Source organism: Pseudoliparis swirei, chromosome 20 (assembly GCF_029220125.1).
Source record: "Pseudoliparis swirei isolate HS2019 ecotype Mariana Trench chromosome 20, NWPU_hadal_v1, whole genome shotgun sequence".
Taxonomy (NCBI): Eukaryota; Metazoa; Chordata; class Actinopteri; order Perciformes; family Liparidae; genus Pseudoliparis; species Pseudoliparis swirei.
Window position 1 is genome coordinate 28,634,056 of NC_079407.1, and position 18,388 is coordinate 28,652,443.

At 46.4% G+C, this 18,388-nt stretch overlaps 1 protein-coding gene across 1 annotated transcript; it reads left to right on the top strand.

The window, feature by feature from the left end:
• The first annotated feature begins 4,742 nt into the window (after positions 1-4,742).
• LOC130211377 (protein FAM124B-like) lies at positions 4,743-14,632 on the top strand. The gene is given in 8 exon segments (XM_056442131.1): positions 4,743-5,340; positions 7,924-8,106; positions 9,331-9,468; positions 9,471-9,624; positions 9,626-9,696; positions 10,959-11,155; positions 12,084-12,216; positions 12,652-14,632. Coding segments are annotated over 8 exon segments (1,443 nt in total). The 5' UTR covers positions 4,743-5,291; the 3' UTR covers positions 13,170-14,632.
• The last annotated feature ends 3,756 nt before the right edge of the window (positions 14,633-18,388 follow it).

An 18,388-nucleotide genomic window follows, 5' to 3' on the forward strand; every position in this document is an offset into this window, starting at 1 on the left:
ATACTTCATTAAAAGAGCGATCAGAGCGCACGCGCTGCTCCGTGTCAAGCTGTTTGCACGCGCAGCGCAGCGCTCACAGCGAGTGCCGTTAAGTGGCGGAATTTTCGGCTTTAAAAATAAAAATTAAAAAAGATGCCAAAAGTGAAATGTTTAAGTTCAGTCTGTAAAGTTGTGTAACTCTCCAGCTGCTCTTCCTGATGAACTCTATCCTCTGGTCAGAGACTAACGGCCCCATAGTGGATCATCATTGATCAATGCTATGATGGCTCCATGTAGTTTCATTAATATCTAGCTGTATTAATACTAATATTACTATTTGAACCATACAGATATTTTATTTATTACTATTATAGATAAATATACCAGTATCGTATTTATGGTATACTGTTTTTATGGTATTGTATCATGATATTTATGGCAGGTATGGTATAGAAGATCGTGACAACCAGGTAGAGGCAGAACAGACTCAAGGAACCGACTCGAGGAACAGACTCAAGGAACCGACTCGAGGAACAGACTCGAGGAACCGACTCGAGGAACCGACTCGAGGAACAGACTCAAGGAACAGACTCGAGGAACAGACTCGAGGAACCGACTCGAGGAACAGACTCAAGGAACAGACTCGTGGCTCAGCAGAGCACAAGACTTGAAGACTTGTTCACGCCAACAACAAAAAAAGGAAGTTGGTTCATGAATGACCATATTATACACAATATTACTATTATTATAGTATTATAGGCCCGATCACTGACTTGGTGTCAGAATGGAGGACCTATAGATTATCATACAACGTCCAACATCCATGTTCGTGGAAGTCACCACCAGCACCCCCCCCCCCCCCCCGCGCGCCTATCCTCCTCACCTTTTTCACCCCTGACCCGTTTTCATGCCTGATAGTAGAGAAAACAAAGGTGCCTTGAGGTGCTGCATATAATTGAGGGGGGGGTGCTAGTGAGAGTGTGCTCACCTGTGTGCGCGGATGTGTCAGCGTGTACGTGCTGATCTGGAGTCAGTTTGGTAGGATTTGGGTATAAATATATTATTTCATTTAAAATATGGATTTTTATTTAAAGATATTCATGTAATTTGCATGCAAAATAGGTCTACCCGAACCAGCGGACACAAAATTCAACCAGCGGCAAAAACCGCGGACCTGGCAACACGAAGTGGCTGTCAATCACAGTGTGGCACCGTGCATGCTGGTCGAGGGGGCGGGCCTGTGATTGGCGGAGGAGAGGGGAGGCGTGCCTGTGATTGGCGGAGTAGAGGGGAGGCGGGGTTAACCTGTCGGAAAACGGAAGTTACGGGTGGTTGACGGGAACCGTTGTTGTTGACATTCGAGCTGCTGAGCCGAGAGGAGCAGCTGTCTGTGTTGGTGGATGCCCAATAAAGGAGGAATAATAACGTCGTCCCGTCTCCGTGTCATCAGTCCATAACGTCCGAGACGTTACATCATTGCGCCACCAAGGTCCTGCGATGTCAGATCAGAAGCAGCTAAAGTAGCCTAGCTTGTCTTCTTGTCTGCAAGTGTTCATTTTTCACAAAAGAGAGTAACGCGAGTAACGAACTCATTTAAATTTCAGTAACTGTAACTGCGTTAGTTGATTTAAAAAAATACTTCGTTACACGCTCGTTACCGCTAAAAGTAGTGGAATTACTCCCAACACTGGTCTTTTGTATGTCTTAACTGACAGAATGAGACAAACTGCTGGAACTAAACAAAAATGACACTAAATTATTTCACTGCAGGATGAAATAACGCCATAATCACTGGGGTGACAGTCAGTCAGGGTCCGTGATAGGGATCCGCGCCCGTCGAGAAAAAAAAAATTAATTGTGGCGGAGGGTGTGGTCGGTCATGATGGCGCAGCCTCCTCCCGAGGGAGGGACTCAGGGAGTGTGAGATGGAGCCGATGTTCAGCTCCGGTCCTGGAGATGATGGGAGATGGGAGGCGGACGGACTCCACAGCGTCGGCCGGGGGAGTCACACAGGATGAGAGAAGAGGTGGGGAGGCGGAGTTCCTCCTGAAATTAACCATCTCCACTGTCTTCAGGCGTTGAAAGCCAGGTTATTCTAGCTGCACCAGGTCACCAGGTGGTCGATCTCTCCCACCTGTGAGGTCCCGTCCCGCGGGGCCAGGTCCAATAGAGGTGGTGTCATCATGAACTTTGGAGCTTGTGGTTGGTTGTGAGAGGTGCAGCTGCTCTGGGAGAACAGGAGGGGAAGCAGAGGCAGTGAACCGGAAGAGTGGTCCGGGGTGCTGAGGCGTGTTGAGCCAGCACGTGCTGCTGCTTCCTGTCGGTCAGGAAGTCACCAGATCCTACAGTGGGTGCTGCATGCAGCTGGGAGAAGCTTGTCCTGCAACAGGGACGGGATGTGCAAATTGAAAGCAGAGAAGAGTCACAAACAGGATCATAGCGGATGAGTTCCTGGGGTAGATGCTGGAGGATGGTGAAGGGCCATGTTGACTGTGTGGTCTGCAGACCTGTTCTGTGAATGCGTCTGCAGAGAGTCCCAGAGTGGTCGTTGACCTTTGGTGATGGTCTTGAGTGACTTAAACCCTGATGTGGTATCCTGTGTGTAAAGGGCTTATACTTGTTTCTAAGAGCATGTCTTACATGGTTAACAAAGCATTAATATTATACGCATTAAAGGATGAATATAATACCCAAAGCACCATGAGCAGGGTCACACTGGGGTTAATAGTAAAGTACTTATTGGAAATAAATGTGTCAGTAAAAGCACCTGAAGTCAAAGTAAACTGAAGAACTGGACGTATTTAAAAAAAAATATATATATATATATATATATATATAGTTGATTTATTATAATGCAATTAATTCAAAATAAAGAATTTGATATGAGCCCGTATAATGTTTGATAGGAAAGTTTAGGAACTAGAGCATTAAGGTGTTCCATATAAATAACAGTATTAAGGTGTTCCATATAAACAGCATTAAGGTCACGTGACCCGGCGCAGTGGTACGTGTCTTCGCGGGTCTTATGTAATTTGCTCTTAACGGCTTTAGCGCAGCCCGTGTTTCGGGGTCGGAGCCTCCATTCCGTCCCATCTGGACGCCTTTGTCTCCCGCGTTTAGCTCCGTCTGCTCCCGGTTACCGGTTACCGGCGACACGCGGCCTCCGGCTCCGACTGCAGTCCAGCAGCTTCCATTCTAAACGGAGCGCGTTCTTTAGTTTTCTCCCATTTAAATCTCCGCTGCCTTTTTATTGTTGAACGTAACGGTGTTCGGTTGCCCGGTGACGTCAGCGTCCCGGCCAAAGAGTCCCCCCCCTCTTCTCTTCTTTCTCCGGGGGGCTGTGGGTCCTCAGTCCGCCGTGCAGACGCCGCTTCGCGCTCTCCGTGGACGGCTCGACGTGGCGAGAGAAGCTGCCGAGAGACCCGACGATGAAGACGAGTCCGGAGCGGAAACTGCCGAGTGAGTCAACGCGGTGGTTCCAGCGCGAGCGCTAACGTCCGCGAGCGCTAAACACCCGCGAACTAGCGTCCGCGAGCCACCCGGAGCCCCAACGGAAACTCGGACAGTAGCTTAGCTTAGCTCTTGAAAAGCATAGTTTAACTTATTTCAAACTAAAACTGGGATTATAAATCTAATATAAATGGCGCGACAATGTATTAATAATTAGTCACATCTAACTGCTGTCCTCTGGTGTTCACCTCAGAGGTGTTCTCGTAAATTAGCTTTTTGTTTACGCTTATGCTAGCTAGTTACCAACCTATAAAGTGTTGTCATGGTGACCAAAAGGGGCTCGTTTCCAAACCAACCGCCACACGATGGAGACAGACTGGCGTGTGTGGGTGTGTGGGTGCAGGGCCGGGGTGGGTAATCGGGAGAATCGGGAGAGTTCCCGGTGGGCCGCTTCACTTCTGGGCCGGTCGAGAATTGTATTTGTTGACATTTGTCACGTTAGTCCATCTTCTCTTAAAGTGGGCGACACACGTTCAGCATTCTGACAGCACAGCCTCTGCATGGGTTGTACCATGCGAGGAAGTTCACCCCTCCCAAATAATAGAGTTGGTTCAGTCCATTATGGATAAACCAACTCAATTTGGGAGAGGAGAACTTCCTAATCGAGTTGGTTCGGCCCTTAAGCAACGTTGCTAATCATTAGGCCTTTGTCTCTCTACTATTCGGCTAACGTTGTAGCCTTGATTAATATCATTGTAGCGTTGTCAACCTATTCCCAAGCAAAATATTAAATTGAATTAAAATATTAGCCTTTTTATATCACCCAAAATATGGCGAGCCATACTTTGCAAATATTATGCAAATATTGATATTTACTATTGATATTGATATTGAAGTATGCAGTAATATGACTCTTAATTTTTCTTTGTAGCTTCGGAGCAGCAGATAAGAGTCTCCTGCTGAAAATGATGAGCCCGACATTTGCAATGAGGAGGCCATGACGACAGGGACAGGTAGAGAGGATAACAGAGGAAACAATATGAATTTAAGTTATATATTCTAAGAAAGAGCAGTATATGACAGTACTTGATGAACCAATATGCATTGTTTGCTCAGAAGTGGGTGTAGTAAAGGAGTAAATCACCACTATATAATACTCATGCAGCAAAATGATAATGACCATGATAATGACCATGATCATGATCATGACCATAACAATGACCATGACCATGACAATGACGGCGGCCCCATGAGGTCTCACTCCAACAAATCTGGCCTACTGCCTCATCTGAGTCTGACACCCTGCTCCCTTCTGCCTTTTTTAATGTTATGCATATTTTTTGTTAACTTCTCATCTTAAGTGGATTATTATTGTTGTATTTAACCTTTACATTATTTGTTGGACCATGGTATTAATAAAAGAACTACAGGATAGTAAGAGCTGAACTGTTGCTTCATTTATCCAATTTCCACTACCATGAAAAAAGTGGGCTGGTCTTGAGCCTGAAATTCCCGGGCTGAAAAGTGGCCCCACTCCGGCCCTGTGTGGGTGTGTGTGTGTGTGTGTGTGTGTGTGTCTCTCTCCCTGTGTGTGTGTGTGTGTCTTTCTGTGTGTGTGTGTGTGTCTGTCTGTGTGTGTCTCTCTCTATGTCTGTCTGTCTGTGTGTGTGTGTGTCTCTGTGTGTGTGTCTCTCTCCGTGTGTGTCTGTCTGTGTGTGTGTCGCTCTCTCTCCCTGTGTGTGTGTCTGTCTGTGTGTGTGTGTCTCTCTCTATGTGTGTGTTTGTGTGTGTCTCTCTCCCTGTGTGTGTGTGTGTGTGTCCTTCACCAAAGTAACCCTTTCCTGTGGTATTCATCTCTTGTGATGTGTGTGTTCTTCAGGTGTGACTGCAGCAGGATGTCGTCATCTGGCAGTAAGTATTCTCTCACAGTTTAAGATGTTCACTTTTTAAAGTTGTAATGATGACATCAAATAACCGGGTCACATCGATACAGCAGAGAACAGAAATTTATGAATAATATCACGCACTGGAGGAGGCGGAGTCTCCAGTTTATAGTCTACTAGTGACGTTGAGACAACAATCCTTTTTTTATATTTGTATATATACTTTATTGATAATGCACAATATGATATACAGTCACATAACAAGTATTTTCATTTGTTGTGTGTATTTTTCAATCAGATTACAATTGTAAAGAAAACAGGAAAAATAAATAAAGACAAATAACAAAGGAAAACAAAATATCAACTAATAATAATAATGAATAATGAAACACCCACAGACCACCCCACCCACATGCTCTGTGTCTGTGTCTGTGTCTGTGTGTGTGTGTGTGTGTGTGTGTGTGTGTGTGTGTGTGTGTGTGTGTGTGTGTGTGTGTGTGTGTGTGTGTGTGTGTGTGTGTGTGTGTGTGTGTGTGTGTGTGCTCTGTGTGTGTGTGTGTTGCTCTACCTGCTGTGTGTGTGTGTGTGCAACTCTACCCTACTCTGTGTTATTTTATGAGCTCTACCTGCTCTGTGTGTGTGTTGGCCTCATCTGCTCTGTGTGTGTGTGTTGCTCTACCTGCTCTGTGTGTGTTGCTCTACCTGCTCAGTAAAATGTTCGTGTGTGTGTGTTGCTCTACTCTGTGTGTTGCTCTATCTACTACAATATGACTTTGCTCTACCTTATGTATATTGTGTTTACTCTACCTACTGTATTAATGTGTGTTAACTCTCTATAATAATAATAATATTCATTTAGCTCTATCTGCTCACCCGCTGTGTGTGTGTGCAGTTTCACCCAAGGTGTGTGCATTGCTCCCACCTGCCTGTGACAGAAACACATAAACAATACGTAACCTAATGAAAACATAATAGAATACAATCTAAGACAATTACTAAACAAACTACTATGTGTGTGTGTGTGTGTTTATCTACTATATACTCTCTAATATATTTTGCTCTGTCTAACTCTATTATTATTTGCTCTCTGCTGCTCTGTGTGTGTGTGTGCTCTGCCTGCTCTGTGTGTGTTGCTCTAATTGCCTGTTGCTCTACCTGCTCTGTGGCCAGGCATGTGTTGCTCTGTGTGTGTTGCTATGGTGTTGCTCTATCTTCTGTAATATTATTGTGTGTTGCCTCTGAGAAGGAATCTGTGTGTGCTATTGGTTTCACCATGGTCTGTGTTGCTTTCACCTGGGCTTGTGTGTGTGTGTTGCTCTATCTTCTCTGTGTGTGTTGCTCTACCTGCTATGTGTGTGTGTGTTGCTCTATCTTCTCTGTGTGTGTTGCCTCACTCAACGTGTGCTGGCTCTACCTGCTATGTGTTGCTGGCTCCGCTGTGTGTGTGTGTTGCTCTACCTGTTGTTCTCTGTGTGTGTCTCTGTGTGTGTGTTGCTCTATCTGCTGTGTGTGTTGCTCTACCTGCTGTGTGTGTGTGTGTGTGTGTGTTGCTCTACCTGCTCTGTGTGTGTGTTGCTCTACCTGCTCTGTGTGTGTTGCTCTACCTGCTCTGTGTGTGTGTTGCTCTACCTGCTCTGTGTGTGTTGCTCTGTGTGTGTGTGTGTGTTGCTCTACCTGCTGTGTGTGTGTGTTGCTCTATCTGCTCTGTGTGTGTGTTGCTCTATCTGCTGTGTGTTGCTCTACCTGCTCTGTGTGTGTGTGTTGCTCTACCTGCTCTGTGTGTTGCTCTACCTGCTCTGTGTGTGTTGCTCTACCTGCTCTGTGTGTTGCTCTGTGTGTGTGTGTTGCTCTACCTGCTCTGCGTGTGTGTTGCTCTGTGTGTGTTGCTCTACCTGCTCTGTGTGTGTTGCTCTACCTGCTCTGTGTGTGTTGCTCTACCTGCTCTGTGTGTGTTGCTCTACCTGCTCTGTGTGTGTGTTGCTCTACCTGCTCTGTGTGTGTGTGTTGCTCTACCTGCTCTGTGTGTGTGTGTGTGTGTGTGTGTGTGTGTGTTGCTCTGTGTGTGGGTGTTGCTCTACCTGCTGTGTGTGTGTGTGTGTGTGTTGCTCTACCTGCTCTGTGTGTGTTGCTCTACCTGCTCTGTGTGTGTGTTGCTCTACCTGCTCTGTGTGTGTGTGTTGCTCTACCTGCTCTGTGTGTGTTGCTCTACCTGCTCTGTGTGCGTGTGTGTTGCTCTACCTGCTCTGTGTGTGTGTGTGTGTTGCTCTACCTGCTCTGTGTGTGTTGCTCTACCTGCTCTGTGTGTGTGTGTGTTGCTCTACCTGCTCTGTGTGTGTGTTGCTCTATCTGCTCTGTGTGTGTTGCTCTATCTGCTCTGTGTGTGTGTGTGTTGCTCTACCTGCTCTCTGTGTGTGTGTGTGTTGCTCTATCTGCTCTGTGTGTGTTGCTCTACCTGCTCTGTGTGTTGCTCTACCTGCTCTGTGTGTGTGTGTTGCTCTACCTGCTCTCTGTGTGTGTGTGTGTGTTGCTCTATCTGCTCTGTGTGTGTGTTGCTCTACCTGCTCTCTGTGTGTGTGTGTGTTGCTCTACCTGCTCTGTGTGTGTGACCCAGTCCAGCTCATGAGGGCCCGGCGCCAGCAGCTGGTCCTGGACCTGCACCTGCTGGCCGACCCCGGGGACTCTCTGCTGCTGCAGCACACGCTGGACCGCCTGCTGCGCCGGCTGTGCCCCAGCCTGCACGTGTTCCACGTGTCGGAGAGGGCCGCCCCCTTCAGGGGCCGCGGCGCCGCGGCAGGTGAGGCCCTCAGCGGAGCAAAGGCTTCTGGGTAGAAGAGGATCGAAGGACATTGGTGCCAAACTCTGCTGTCACCGCGTGTGGTGGATTACTTTCATATTAATGTCCACAAGCAAGAAGAACACCTTCAAATGTTATACTCTGTACTCATGTACTCTGTGTAGTAATGGTGTATACTCTATACTCATGTACTCTATGTAGTAATGGTGTATACTCTGTACTCATGTACTCTGTGTAGTAATGGTGTATACTCTGTACTCATGTACTCTGTGTAGTAATGGTGTATACTCTATACTCATGTACTCTGTATGGAGTAATGGTGTATACTCTGTACTCATGTACTCTGTGTAGTAATGGTGTATACTCTGTACTCATGTACTCTGTGTAGTAATGGTGTATACTCTATACTCATGTACTCTATGTAGTAATGGTGTATACTCTGTACTCATGTACTCTGTATGTAGTAATGGTGTATACTCTATACTCATGTACTCTGTGTATGTAGTAATGGTGTATACTCTATACTCATGTACTCTGTGTAGTAATGGTGTATACTCTACCATGTACTCTGTGTAGTAATGGTGTATACTCTGTACTCATGTACCTGTGTGTATGTAGTAATGGTGTATACCTGTACTCATGTACTCTGTGTAGTAATGGTGTATACTCTATCATGTACTCTGTGTATGTAGTAATGGTGTATACTCTGTACTCATGTACTCTGTATGTAGTAATGGTGTATACTCTATACTCATGTACTCTGTGTATGTAGTAATGGTGTATACTCTGTACTCATGTACTCTGTATGTAGTAATGGTGTATACTCTATACTCATGTACTCTGTGTATGTAGTAATGGTGTATACTCTGTACTCATGTACTCTGTATGGAGTAATGGTGTATACTCTATACTCATGTACTCTGTGTATGTAGTAATGGTGTATACTCTATACTCATGTACTCTGTGTATGTAGTAATGGTGTACCTATCCATAATTCATGTACTCTGTATGGAGTAATGGTGTACCTGTTCATGTACTCTGTATGTAATAATGGTGTATACTCATGTACCTGTATGTAGTAATGGTGTATACCTGTACATGTACTCTGTATGTAGTAATGGTGTATACCTGCTCTATACCATGTCTGTGTAGTAATGGTGTATACTCTGTACTCATGTACTCTATGGAGTAATGGTGTATACTCTGTACTCTGTGTATTCCCAGGCTTCCCCTCTCTGGCCATCACCTTCTTCCTCCATGAGGCCTATGGGGAGGAGCGGATCCTCAGGGTGCTGGACTTCCTCCAGCGCCCCCCCTGGCAGTACCACCACACGGAGAGCAGCGCGGCGCCGCCGGGGGTCCACCCCCAGCGGCGTCACCATGGCCCTACCTACTGCCCAGCAGAGACTTCTACAGCCTGGGCGCCGGCATGCCGCTGTGGGGGGTCCGGCCGGTCCACTGCGGGGGGGAGATCCTCAGAGTCACGCTGCACAGCGGCTCGAGGAACCTGAGGGGCGTTTCACGAGACGGTGCTGCAGCGGCCGGCCGAGGAGCAGAAGACGGGCTTCTGCTGGTTCACGCTGCACACGGGTACGTGGATGAACCTGTTCATTGGTCATGAGGATGAACCTGTTCATTGGTCACCATGGTGATGAACCTGTTCATTGGTCATGTGGATGAACCTGTTCATTGGTCATGTGGATGAACCTGTTCATTGGTCATGAGGATGAACCTGTTCATTGGTCATGAGGATGAACCTGTTCATTGGTCATGGTGATGAACCTGTTCATTGGTCATGTGGATGAACCTGTTCATTGGTCACGAGGATGAACCTGTTCATTGGTCATGAGGATGAACCTGTTCATTGGTCATGTGGATGAACCTGTTCATTGGTCATGAGGATGAACCTGTTCATTGGTCATGAGGATGAACCTGTTCATTGGCCATGAGGATGAACCTGTTCATTGGTCATGAGGATGAACCTGTTCATTGGTCATGAGGATGAACCTGTTCATTGGTCATGAGGATGAACCTGTTCATTGGTCATGAGGATGAACCTGTTCATTGGTCATGAGGATGAACCTGTTCATTGGTCATGAGGATGAACCTGTTCATTGGTCATGAGGATGAACCTGTTCATTGGTCATGAGGATGAACCTGTTCATTGGTCATGAGGATGAACCTGTTCATTGGTCATGAGATGAACCTGTTCATTGGTCATGAGGATGAACCTGTTCATTGGTCATGAGGATGAACCTGTTCATTGGTCATGTGGATGAACCTGTTCAGATGTATCTTGTTGTGATATTAAGTTACCCATGATGCCTTGCACCCAGAGCGGGATGAACCTGCAGCTGGTCGGTGAAGAAGCTGTCCAGCTCGTGGTGGAGCCCTGCACTGCATGGTGCTGCAGTTCGTGGTGGAGGAGATCGGCCAGCTGGTCCCCCTGCTGCCCAACCTGCCCCATCATTGGTCACCATGATGAACCAGACGGAGGACCTGATGGGCAACAACATCCTCTTCCAGGTACGAGGATGAACCTCAGAGGATGGGGTTCATGGTCATGGAAAACCTGGAACAGTCGTGTAAATCCATTGGTCAGCATGAGAGCCTGATCCCACACAGACCTTTGAGTGTTTTCACAGGCGTGTGGATGTTCTGGTCATGGATGAACCTGTTATAAATGGTTATTTCCAGACCTGTTCAAAGTCATGAGGATGAATTCTGAGATGTGAGCGGCTGCATTGACTTTCATTGGTCTTACTGATGAACCTGTTCATTGGTCATGTGGATGAACCTGTTCAGATGTATCTTGTTGTGATATTAAGTTACCCATGATGCCTTGCACCCAGAGCCCGGGCTGTGCCTGCAGCTGGCGGTGAAGCAGCTGCCTCCGGGCCCTCGGGTGGAGCCCTGCAGCTCCGCCGTGCTGCAGTTCGTGGTGGAGGAGATCGGCCAGCTGGTCCCCCTGCTGCCCAACCCCTGCACCCCCATCAGTGCCACCCGCTGGCAGACGGAGGACCTGGACGGCAACAAGATCCTCTTCCAGGTACACGAGACCTCAGAGGGATAGGGTTCACACGGTCATGGAAAACCTGGAACAGTCGTGTAAATCCCTTGGTCAGCATGTGAGAGCCTGATCCCACACAGACCTTTGAGTGTTTTTCACAGAGCGTGTTGTGCGGTCATGGAAAACCTGGAATTATAAAATGGTTATTTCCAGACCTGGAAAAGTCCTTGAAAAGAATGAATTCCTGAGATGTGAACGGCTGCATTACTTTCCTCGTCTTACTGATTGGAGCCAGGATCACACCTCACGTTTAGGAGTGTTACACATCACACACATTACGCACAACTAAACGTGTTAGTTCAGTCATAAAGGCTGGAACGTCTTCAGCTCACAATATAGAAGCTTTCAACTATTCAGCATCAGATTCAACTCAGTTCAGTTTATTTGTAGAGCCCATTTTCACAAATTACCAATTCCCCTCAGAGTGCTTTACAATCTGTACACATAGACATCCCTGACCTTTGACCTTTGACCTCACATCGGATCAGGAACAACTCCCAAATAACCCTTCAGGGGAAACAACGTCAGAACCCTTGAGGAGAGAACAGAGGAGGATCCCTCTCCAGGATGGACAGGTGTCAGATGTCATGTGACCAGAAGGAATCATTACACACTCATTAAAACAACACAATGAATGAATAATTAGAGATTAAACATTAGTTATAGAAATGGAGAAAACACTCGTTTCCTTCTTGTGGCTGCTGAGAACAACTCAAAGCTGGAAATCATAATCCTCTTGTCCCTCTGTCCCTCTGTCCTCCGGTCCTCCTGTCCCTCTGTCCTCCTGTCCTCTTGTCCCTCTGTCCTCTTGTCCCTCTGTCCTCCTGTCCCTCTGTCCTCTTGTCCCTCTGTCCTCTTGTCCCTCTGTCCTCTTGTCCCTCTGTCCTCATGTCCCTCTGTCCTCCAGGTGAACGCCCCGGCTCAACCTCAGCGACCTCTGACCTGTGCATTCCCCCTGACCAGCGGGAGCCCTCGAGGGATGCAGCTGCACAGCCTGTCGCCCTGCAGCCTCACGGCTCCCCGGACCACACACAAGCCAGGTAGAAACACAGGGGTAGAAACACAGGGGTAGGAACACAGAGGTAGAAACACAGGGGTAGGAACACAGCGGTAGAAACACAGAGGTAGAAACACAGAGGTAGAAACACAGGGGTAGAAACACAGGGGTAGAAACACAGGGGTAGGAACACAGGGGTAGAAACACAGGGGTAGGAACACAGGGGTAGGAACACAGGGGTAGGAACACAGAGGGAGAAACACATGGGTAGAAACACAGAGGTAGAAACACAGAGGGAGAAACACATGGGTAGAAACACAGAGGTAGAAACACAGGGGTAGGAACACAGGGGTAGAAACACAGAGGTAGAAACACAGGGGTAGAAACACAGAGGGAGAAACAGAGGGAGAAACACAGGGGTAGAAACACAGAGGGAGGAACCGGTTTCTAACTGCCACCTTGTGTCTGGTGGCCTCAGCCCACCGGCTGCTCAGCGACTCTGTCCTGGAGAAGCTCCATGATGATGATGGAGGAGGAGGAGGAGGAGGAGGAGTCGAGGGACCAGGAAGCTGCTGCAGCTCCTGCTCCTCCTCCCAGCGCAGCATCCCCGCACCGCCCTCCACCACCAACCCCCCCGACTCCCCCCTGCGCCCCTCCATCAGCCGCTGCCTCTCCCACCTCCTTCTGGAGGAGGAGGAGCCGGAGACCAACGTGGACACGGGCGTCCGAGCGCTCGCTCGCTCCTCCTCCTCCGCGGACCTCCCGGCGCCGCCCCCCCCCCAGAGACCTGCCGCTGTGGGGCGTCTGGCCAAGGAGCTGATTGAGTGTCTGCCGCGGACCCCCGTGCACCCGGGGGTGGCCTCCGGGACTCGGGGGTCCTCTGGGGGTCCCGGGAGGGGCAGCAGGACCGCGGCAGCAGGACCGGGTCCCTCCACCGGCCCGGCGGCGGGGACCAGGACTCCAGCCGCGCTGCTGGAGGACGAGTTCTTCATCTGACTCCGGGAACGACCAGAGGAGGAGGCACCCGTTGGGTCTGAAGTGATGCATTGTGGGTACAGAGAAGAAAGGCCCCGTTCCCCTCAAAGGACTCAAGTCTCTACATTGAAACCACGGAGCAGGTAACATCCTCTTGAATGTTTACTTTTACATTGAGATCAAACTCATTGTTTGAGCAGCTATTGTGCTCAAATGAAGCCGTGTGTTAATGTCAGGTACTAGAGCCAGTTTACGCACATGCTCGTGTTTTATTGATCGTGTTTTATTGATCGTGTTTTATTGTTTCATGGCCTTTGAGACAGACGATGATCTTTATGACACTGAAGTCTGATTTTGTCTGATTGTCTCCACAGTGCAGCAGTCAGTCTGTCACAGGCTGGACATATATATATATACATTATATATAATGTTTATATATATATGAAATATATAATCTATATATTATAATGTGTATATATATATAATAATAATATGTGTATATATATATATACATATTATTATATATAGTAAAACTAGCCTGGTGGCTTTTGATTACATTTGTTTAAATGCACTTCTAATCCTCTTTACTCTTTATTCGCGTGTTAAATGTTCTAGTTTGAGGCTAAATTACGTTAATGTTCCAACGCCAGTCTGTTTACCTCGGATAGCTTTGAGTTAGCAGGATCTTCTAAACAACTACTTAAGTGACATTTTGACTTGACAACAAATCTTGTACTCTATGTTTGTTTAATCCTAATAATTGAACCATGAGCATGAGCGATGTCTTAAATGGCCCCATGTGCTGAGGGGCAGCAGACGGGACTCAAACCCACAACCTTTTTGCACAGTGCGCATGATCATTGTGATTATAGCGGTTTAGAGCCCAGTCTGACAGAGGAGATATTGTTGTGAGGCAAGTCTCTTCTTCTACACACACGTCTGTAAAACCTTTCATCGTGACCGAGGACCGTCTCACAGTAACTCCCAGGTAAACCTGGCTCTGCTTTAGAGCCCTTGAGCAAAAGCTTTTGAGCTGCTGGTCCCCAGGGAGGCCGTTCATGTCTCTGGAGGTTTACCGTGAATGAGTGAAGAAGACGAGCAGTCGGGAGCTGAGAGTCGTCCCGGGTACGAGGCTGAAGGCTTAGTATTAAAAGATGAAGACGTCATCTTCTGAGTGCTGAGTTCACGGAGCTGTGTCACCTTTACGTCATAATCTAAAGCGCACAGCGCCCTCTGCTGGTCAAAGACTGTTGTTGCTTCTGATTTATTTGTGTGAAATCGTTTGTAAAACAGAATGAGGTTGAATGTGATCATAGTGGCTCCACAATTCCCTCCAGTACTTCACATTTCATATAATCTCATCCTATGAACACGATATCATGTTGAATGGTGTTGCTCCTGGATGGATCACAGCCAACACTATTATTTAACAACTCCTTGTCCTGTGTCCACACCACTTAAAAGAATAAACTTCATAATTCTGACCCTTTGCTTTTTTTTATTACAGCATTTACTAGTTCTTTTTACTTTATATACTTAAGTCCATTTCATATCAGTTAATTATTTTGATACTCAAGTACAATGTGAGGGACCAGGGTGTATGACCAGGTAAAGGTGGAGATATGGATTTTATTCACCCAATAATGAATACAAGGATTTAAAAAGGGGAATAAAATCAGGACAAAGTGCAGATTGAGAATAAAGATATTCCACATAATTGCGCTATAGTCTGAATGTATTTAACTAGAATTTAAATTCCTGCCACTCCTGATCCATCTTCACAGGAGACACACAAGGTGGGTGAGTCCATCGTTAACTGAAGGGGAGACCAGACCTCTATCATTCGTGGTATAGATCGTCGGCTGTTGAGGACACCCCTCTGGCTGTGGGAACATGGTAGAGTCTGCTTCCCCGGACCAGTCTATTTAGTTGTGGTGGGGGGGTATTTAGGCCTGTTGCTGATACATATCAGATACCGTAAGACTTTTCTAGGAGTCATTTTCTAGTACGGTATCTTAACTTTACTCATGTATTGCTTTAGGTTGCTTTATAAACCACTGTGACAAACGGCATCGGATTTACCTGTAATTTACAACATGTGCAATTTACGTAGTATACAGGACTGTCTCAGAAAATTAGAATATTGTGATAAAGTTCTTTATTTTCTGTAATGCAATTAAAAAAACAAAAATGTCATGTATTCTGGATTCATTACAAATCAACTGAAATATTGCAAGCCTTTTATTCTTTTAATATTGCTGATTATGGCTTACAGCTTAAGAAAACTCTAAAATCCTATCTCATAAAATTTTAATATTTCCTCAGACCAAGTAAAAAAAAGATTTATAACAGCTGAGTGTTTGTCAAGGCTCAGGAAACCCTTGCAGGTGTTTCGAGTTAATTAGACAATTCAAGTGATTTGTTTAATACCCTACTAGTATACTTTTTCATGATATTCTAATATTTAGAGATAGGATATTTGAGTTTTCTTAAGCTGTAAGCCATAATCAGCAATATTAAAAGAATAAAAGGCTTGCAATATTTCAGTTGATTTGTAATGAATCCAGAATGCACGACATTTTTGTTTTTTGAATTGCATTACAGAAAATAAAGAACTTCATCACAATATTCTAATTTTCTGAGACAGTCCTGTATACTATGCTGAAATTGTCATAGCGCCATCTACCGGCAAAAGGAAGTTTTAGACGACGTAATACTCCTTCAAGATTCAAGATTCAAGATGTTTTATTTGTCACATACACACACAGGGTGTGCAGTGAAATGAAAGTGGCAATGCTCAGCAGGAATGTGCAAGGGCAACAAGTACACACTATTTACAATAAAAAACACAATATTTACAGTAAGTGTGTGTGTGTGTGTGTGTGTGTGCCTAAGAGGGGCAGTTGTGTGGGTCTATGTGGGGGTCCTGGTGAGGTCGGAGTTCACAGTCCTGATGGCCTGAGGAAAGAAACTCCGTCTCAGTCTCTCTGTTCTTGCAGCGTGACTACGGAGGCGCCTGCCTGACCGCAGCAGCTGAAACAGTCTGTTGTTGGGGTGGTGAGGATCCTTCATGATCCTGCCGGCTCTGGTTCTGCACCTCCTGGTGTACAAGTCCTGCAGGGTGGGAGTGTAGTTCAATAGTGCGCTCAGCCGAACGCACTACTCTCTGCAGAGCCTTCCTGTCCTGAGCGGAGCAGTTGCCAAACCAGGCTGTGATGCTTCCTGTCAGGACGCCTCTACAGCTCCAGAGTAGAAGGACTGAAGGATCCTCTGGGAAACTTTAAATTTCCTCAGCTGCCTGAGGTGGTAGAGGCGCTGCCTTGCCTTTCTCACCAGAGTGTCTGTGTTCGTTGACCATGTCAGATCCTCGGTGATGTGGACTCCCAGGTATTTATCCGCTCACCCTCTCCACAGTAGTCCCGTTAATCCCCAGTGGTGAGTACGTCCTCTGTTGTTGTACCCTCCTAAAGTCCACAATCAGCTCCTTAGTTTTGGTGACATTCATGATGAGGCTGTTGTCCTGGCACCAGAGTGACAGATCAGCAACTTCCTCCAGGTAGGCCTTCTCGTCGTTGTCGGAGATCAGGCCCACCACCACTGTGTCATCCGCAAACTTGATGATGGTGTTGGAGCTGAACCTGGCCACACAGTCATGTGTGTACAGGGAGTACAGTAGGGGCTGAGGACGCAACCCTGGGGGATCCTGTGTTCAGGGTGAGGGGTTTGGAGGTGTCAGCCCACCCTGACCACCTGTGGCCTGGCGGTCAGGAAGTCCAGGATCCAAGCACACAGGGGGTGTTCAGTCCCAGCTCAATCAGCTTGCCGGCCAGTCTGGAGGGGACTATGGTGTTGAAAGCTGAACTATAATCAATGAACAGCAGTCTCACATAGCCCCCCCTCTGGCTGTCCAGATGAGAGAGTGTGGTGTGCAGTACCTGGGAGACAGCATCATCCGTGGATCTGTTTGGGCGATAAGCAAACTGCAGCGGGTCCATGGAGGAAGGGAGGAAGGCGCAGATGTAGTCCTTTATCAGCCTCTCAAAGCATTTCATGACCACCGAGGTGAGGGCCACCGGTCGGTAGCCTTGAGTGGCTTGGGATGCTCAAACTCGTGCAACTTTACTCGTGTCAAAGGCAATGGAAACCCGTAGTTAATGTAGTTGGTCGTTAGAAATGTCCTAAATAAAAGTTATCAAAAGCTTTACGTTTCATGGACTAACTTATTCCCTGGAGTGATGATAATTACCGTCTGCTGTTATCTTGATAACATTTTAATTCACCGTCACCTCTTACCCATAGATCATCTCTGATATGTATTTTATAAACTTCTCATTTAAACTACTGGATATATGTAATGGTTCTCAACAACACTACATTTCACAAGGTTGCATTTCAAGTAATTTTCATAACGTTTTAATTTACCTTTGCCCAGTGCTCATGTTCACCGAGCAGAACTTGAACGCATCAGGATGGAAGCCAATGGAACCTTCTTTTGTTGCCGTTTCCGGTAACTTCTTCTTCTGTAGTTTTAAAAACGGATCGTTGAATATAATAGCATAAAGGACGTCCTCGTCGCATATTTGCCTGAATGTTGATTACAGATAGCTACGGTCATTATAACTTTATTTCACAATGTCACGGTGACGTTTAACTAATTAATCTGCAGTTCACGTGCGTGAGGTTGAAAGGGGGGCCTGTAGGACCGACAGGGGTCCGTTACACCTCTGCTTTTAACTTAGTTGTAATATCCGTCAACATTAGTATGCTAGACGGGCGAAGCGGGCAGGGGAAGGGAAGATTATATTAATATGCAAGTCATTTTATCAATAAAATGTTGTCATTGAGGGTTTGTAGTCTTTTATTGCGTTTTCTGATTTATATTAGAATTGATGCATGTTTGTAACAATAATTAATATGCCTGTGTTCAATTGCTAATTGATTCCTGTATCAGGGTGAACTTCACTACAACAGAGATGTGTATAAAAGTACAGTCAGTCAAAGTAGGCCTATTACTGTGTGAATCCAAGCAGATGATGCCTATCATTTCAGTGGATAATTCTTTAAACTAATTGGAATCTAGGGACAAACATGTACAGAGTTGTCATGTTTTATTTCCATATGGTGTGTGTGGATTGCAAAGAAGAAGGCTACTTCTGACAAAGATAATTGATATTTAGCATACCTAGCGAGGAGAATTTAATTGCAACTACTACATGAAGCTATGCTGTGAAGGTAAGGCA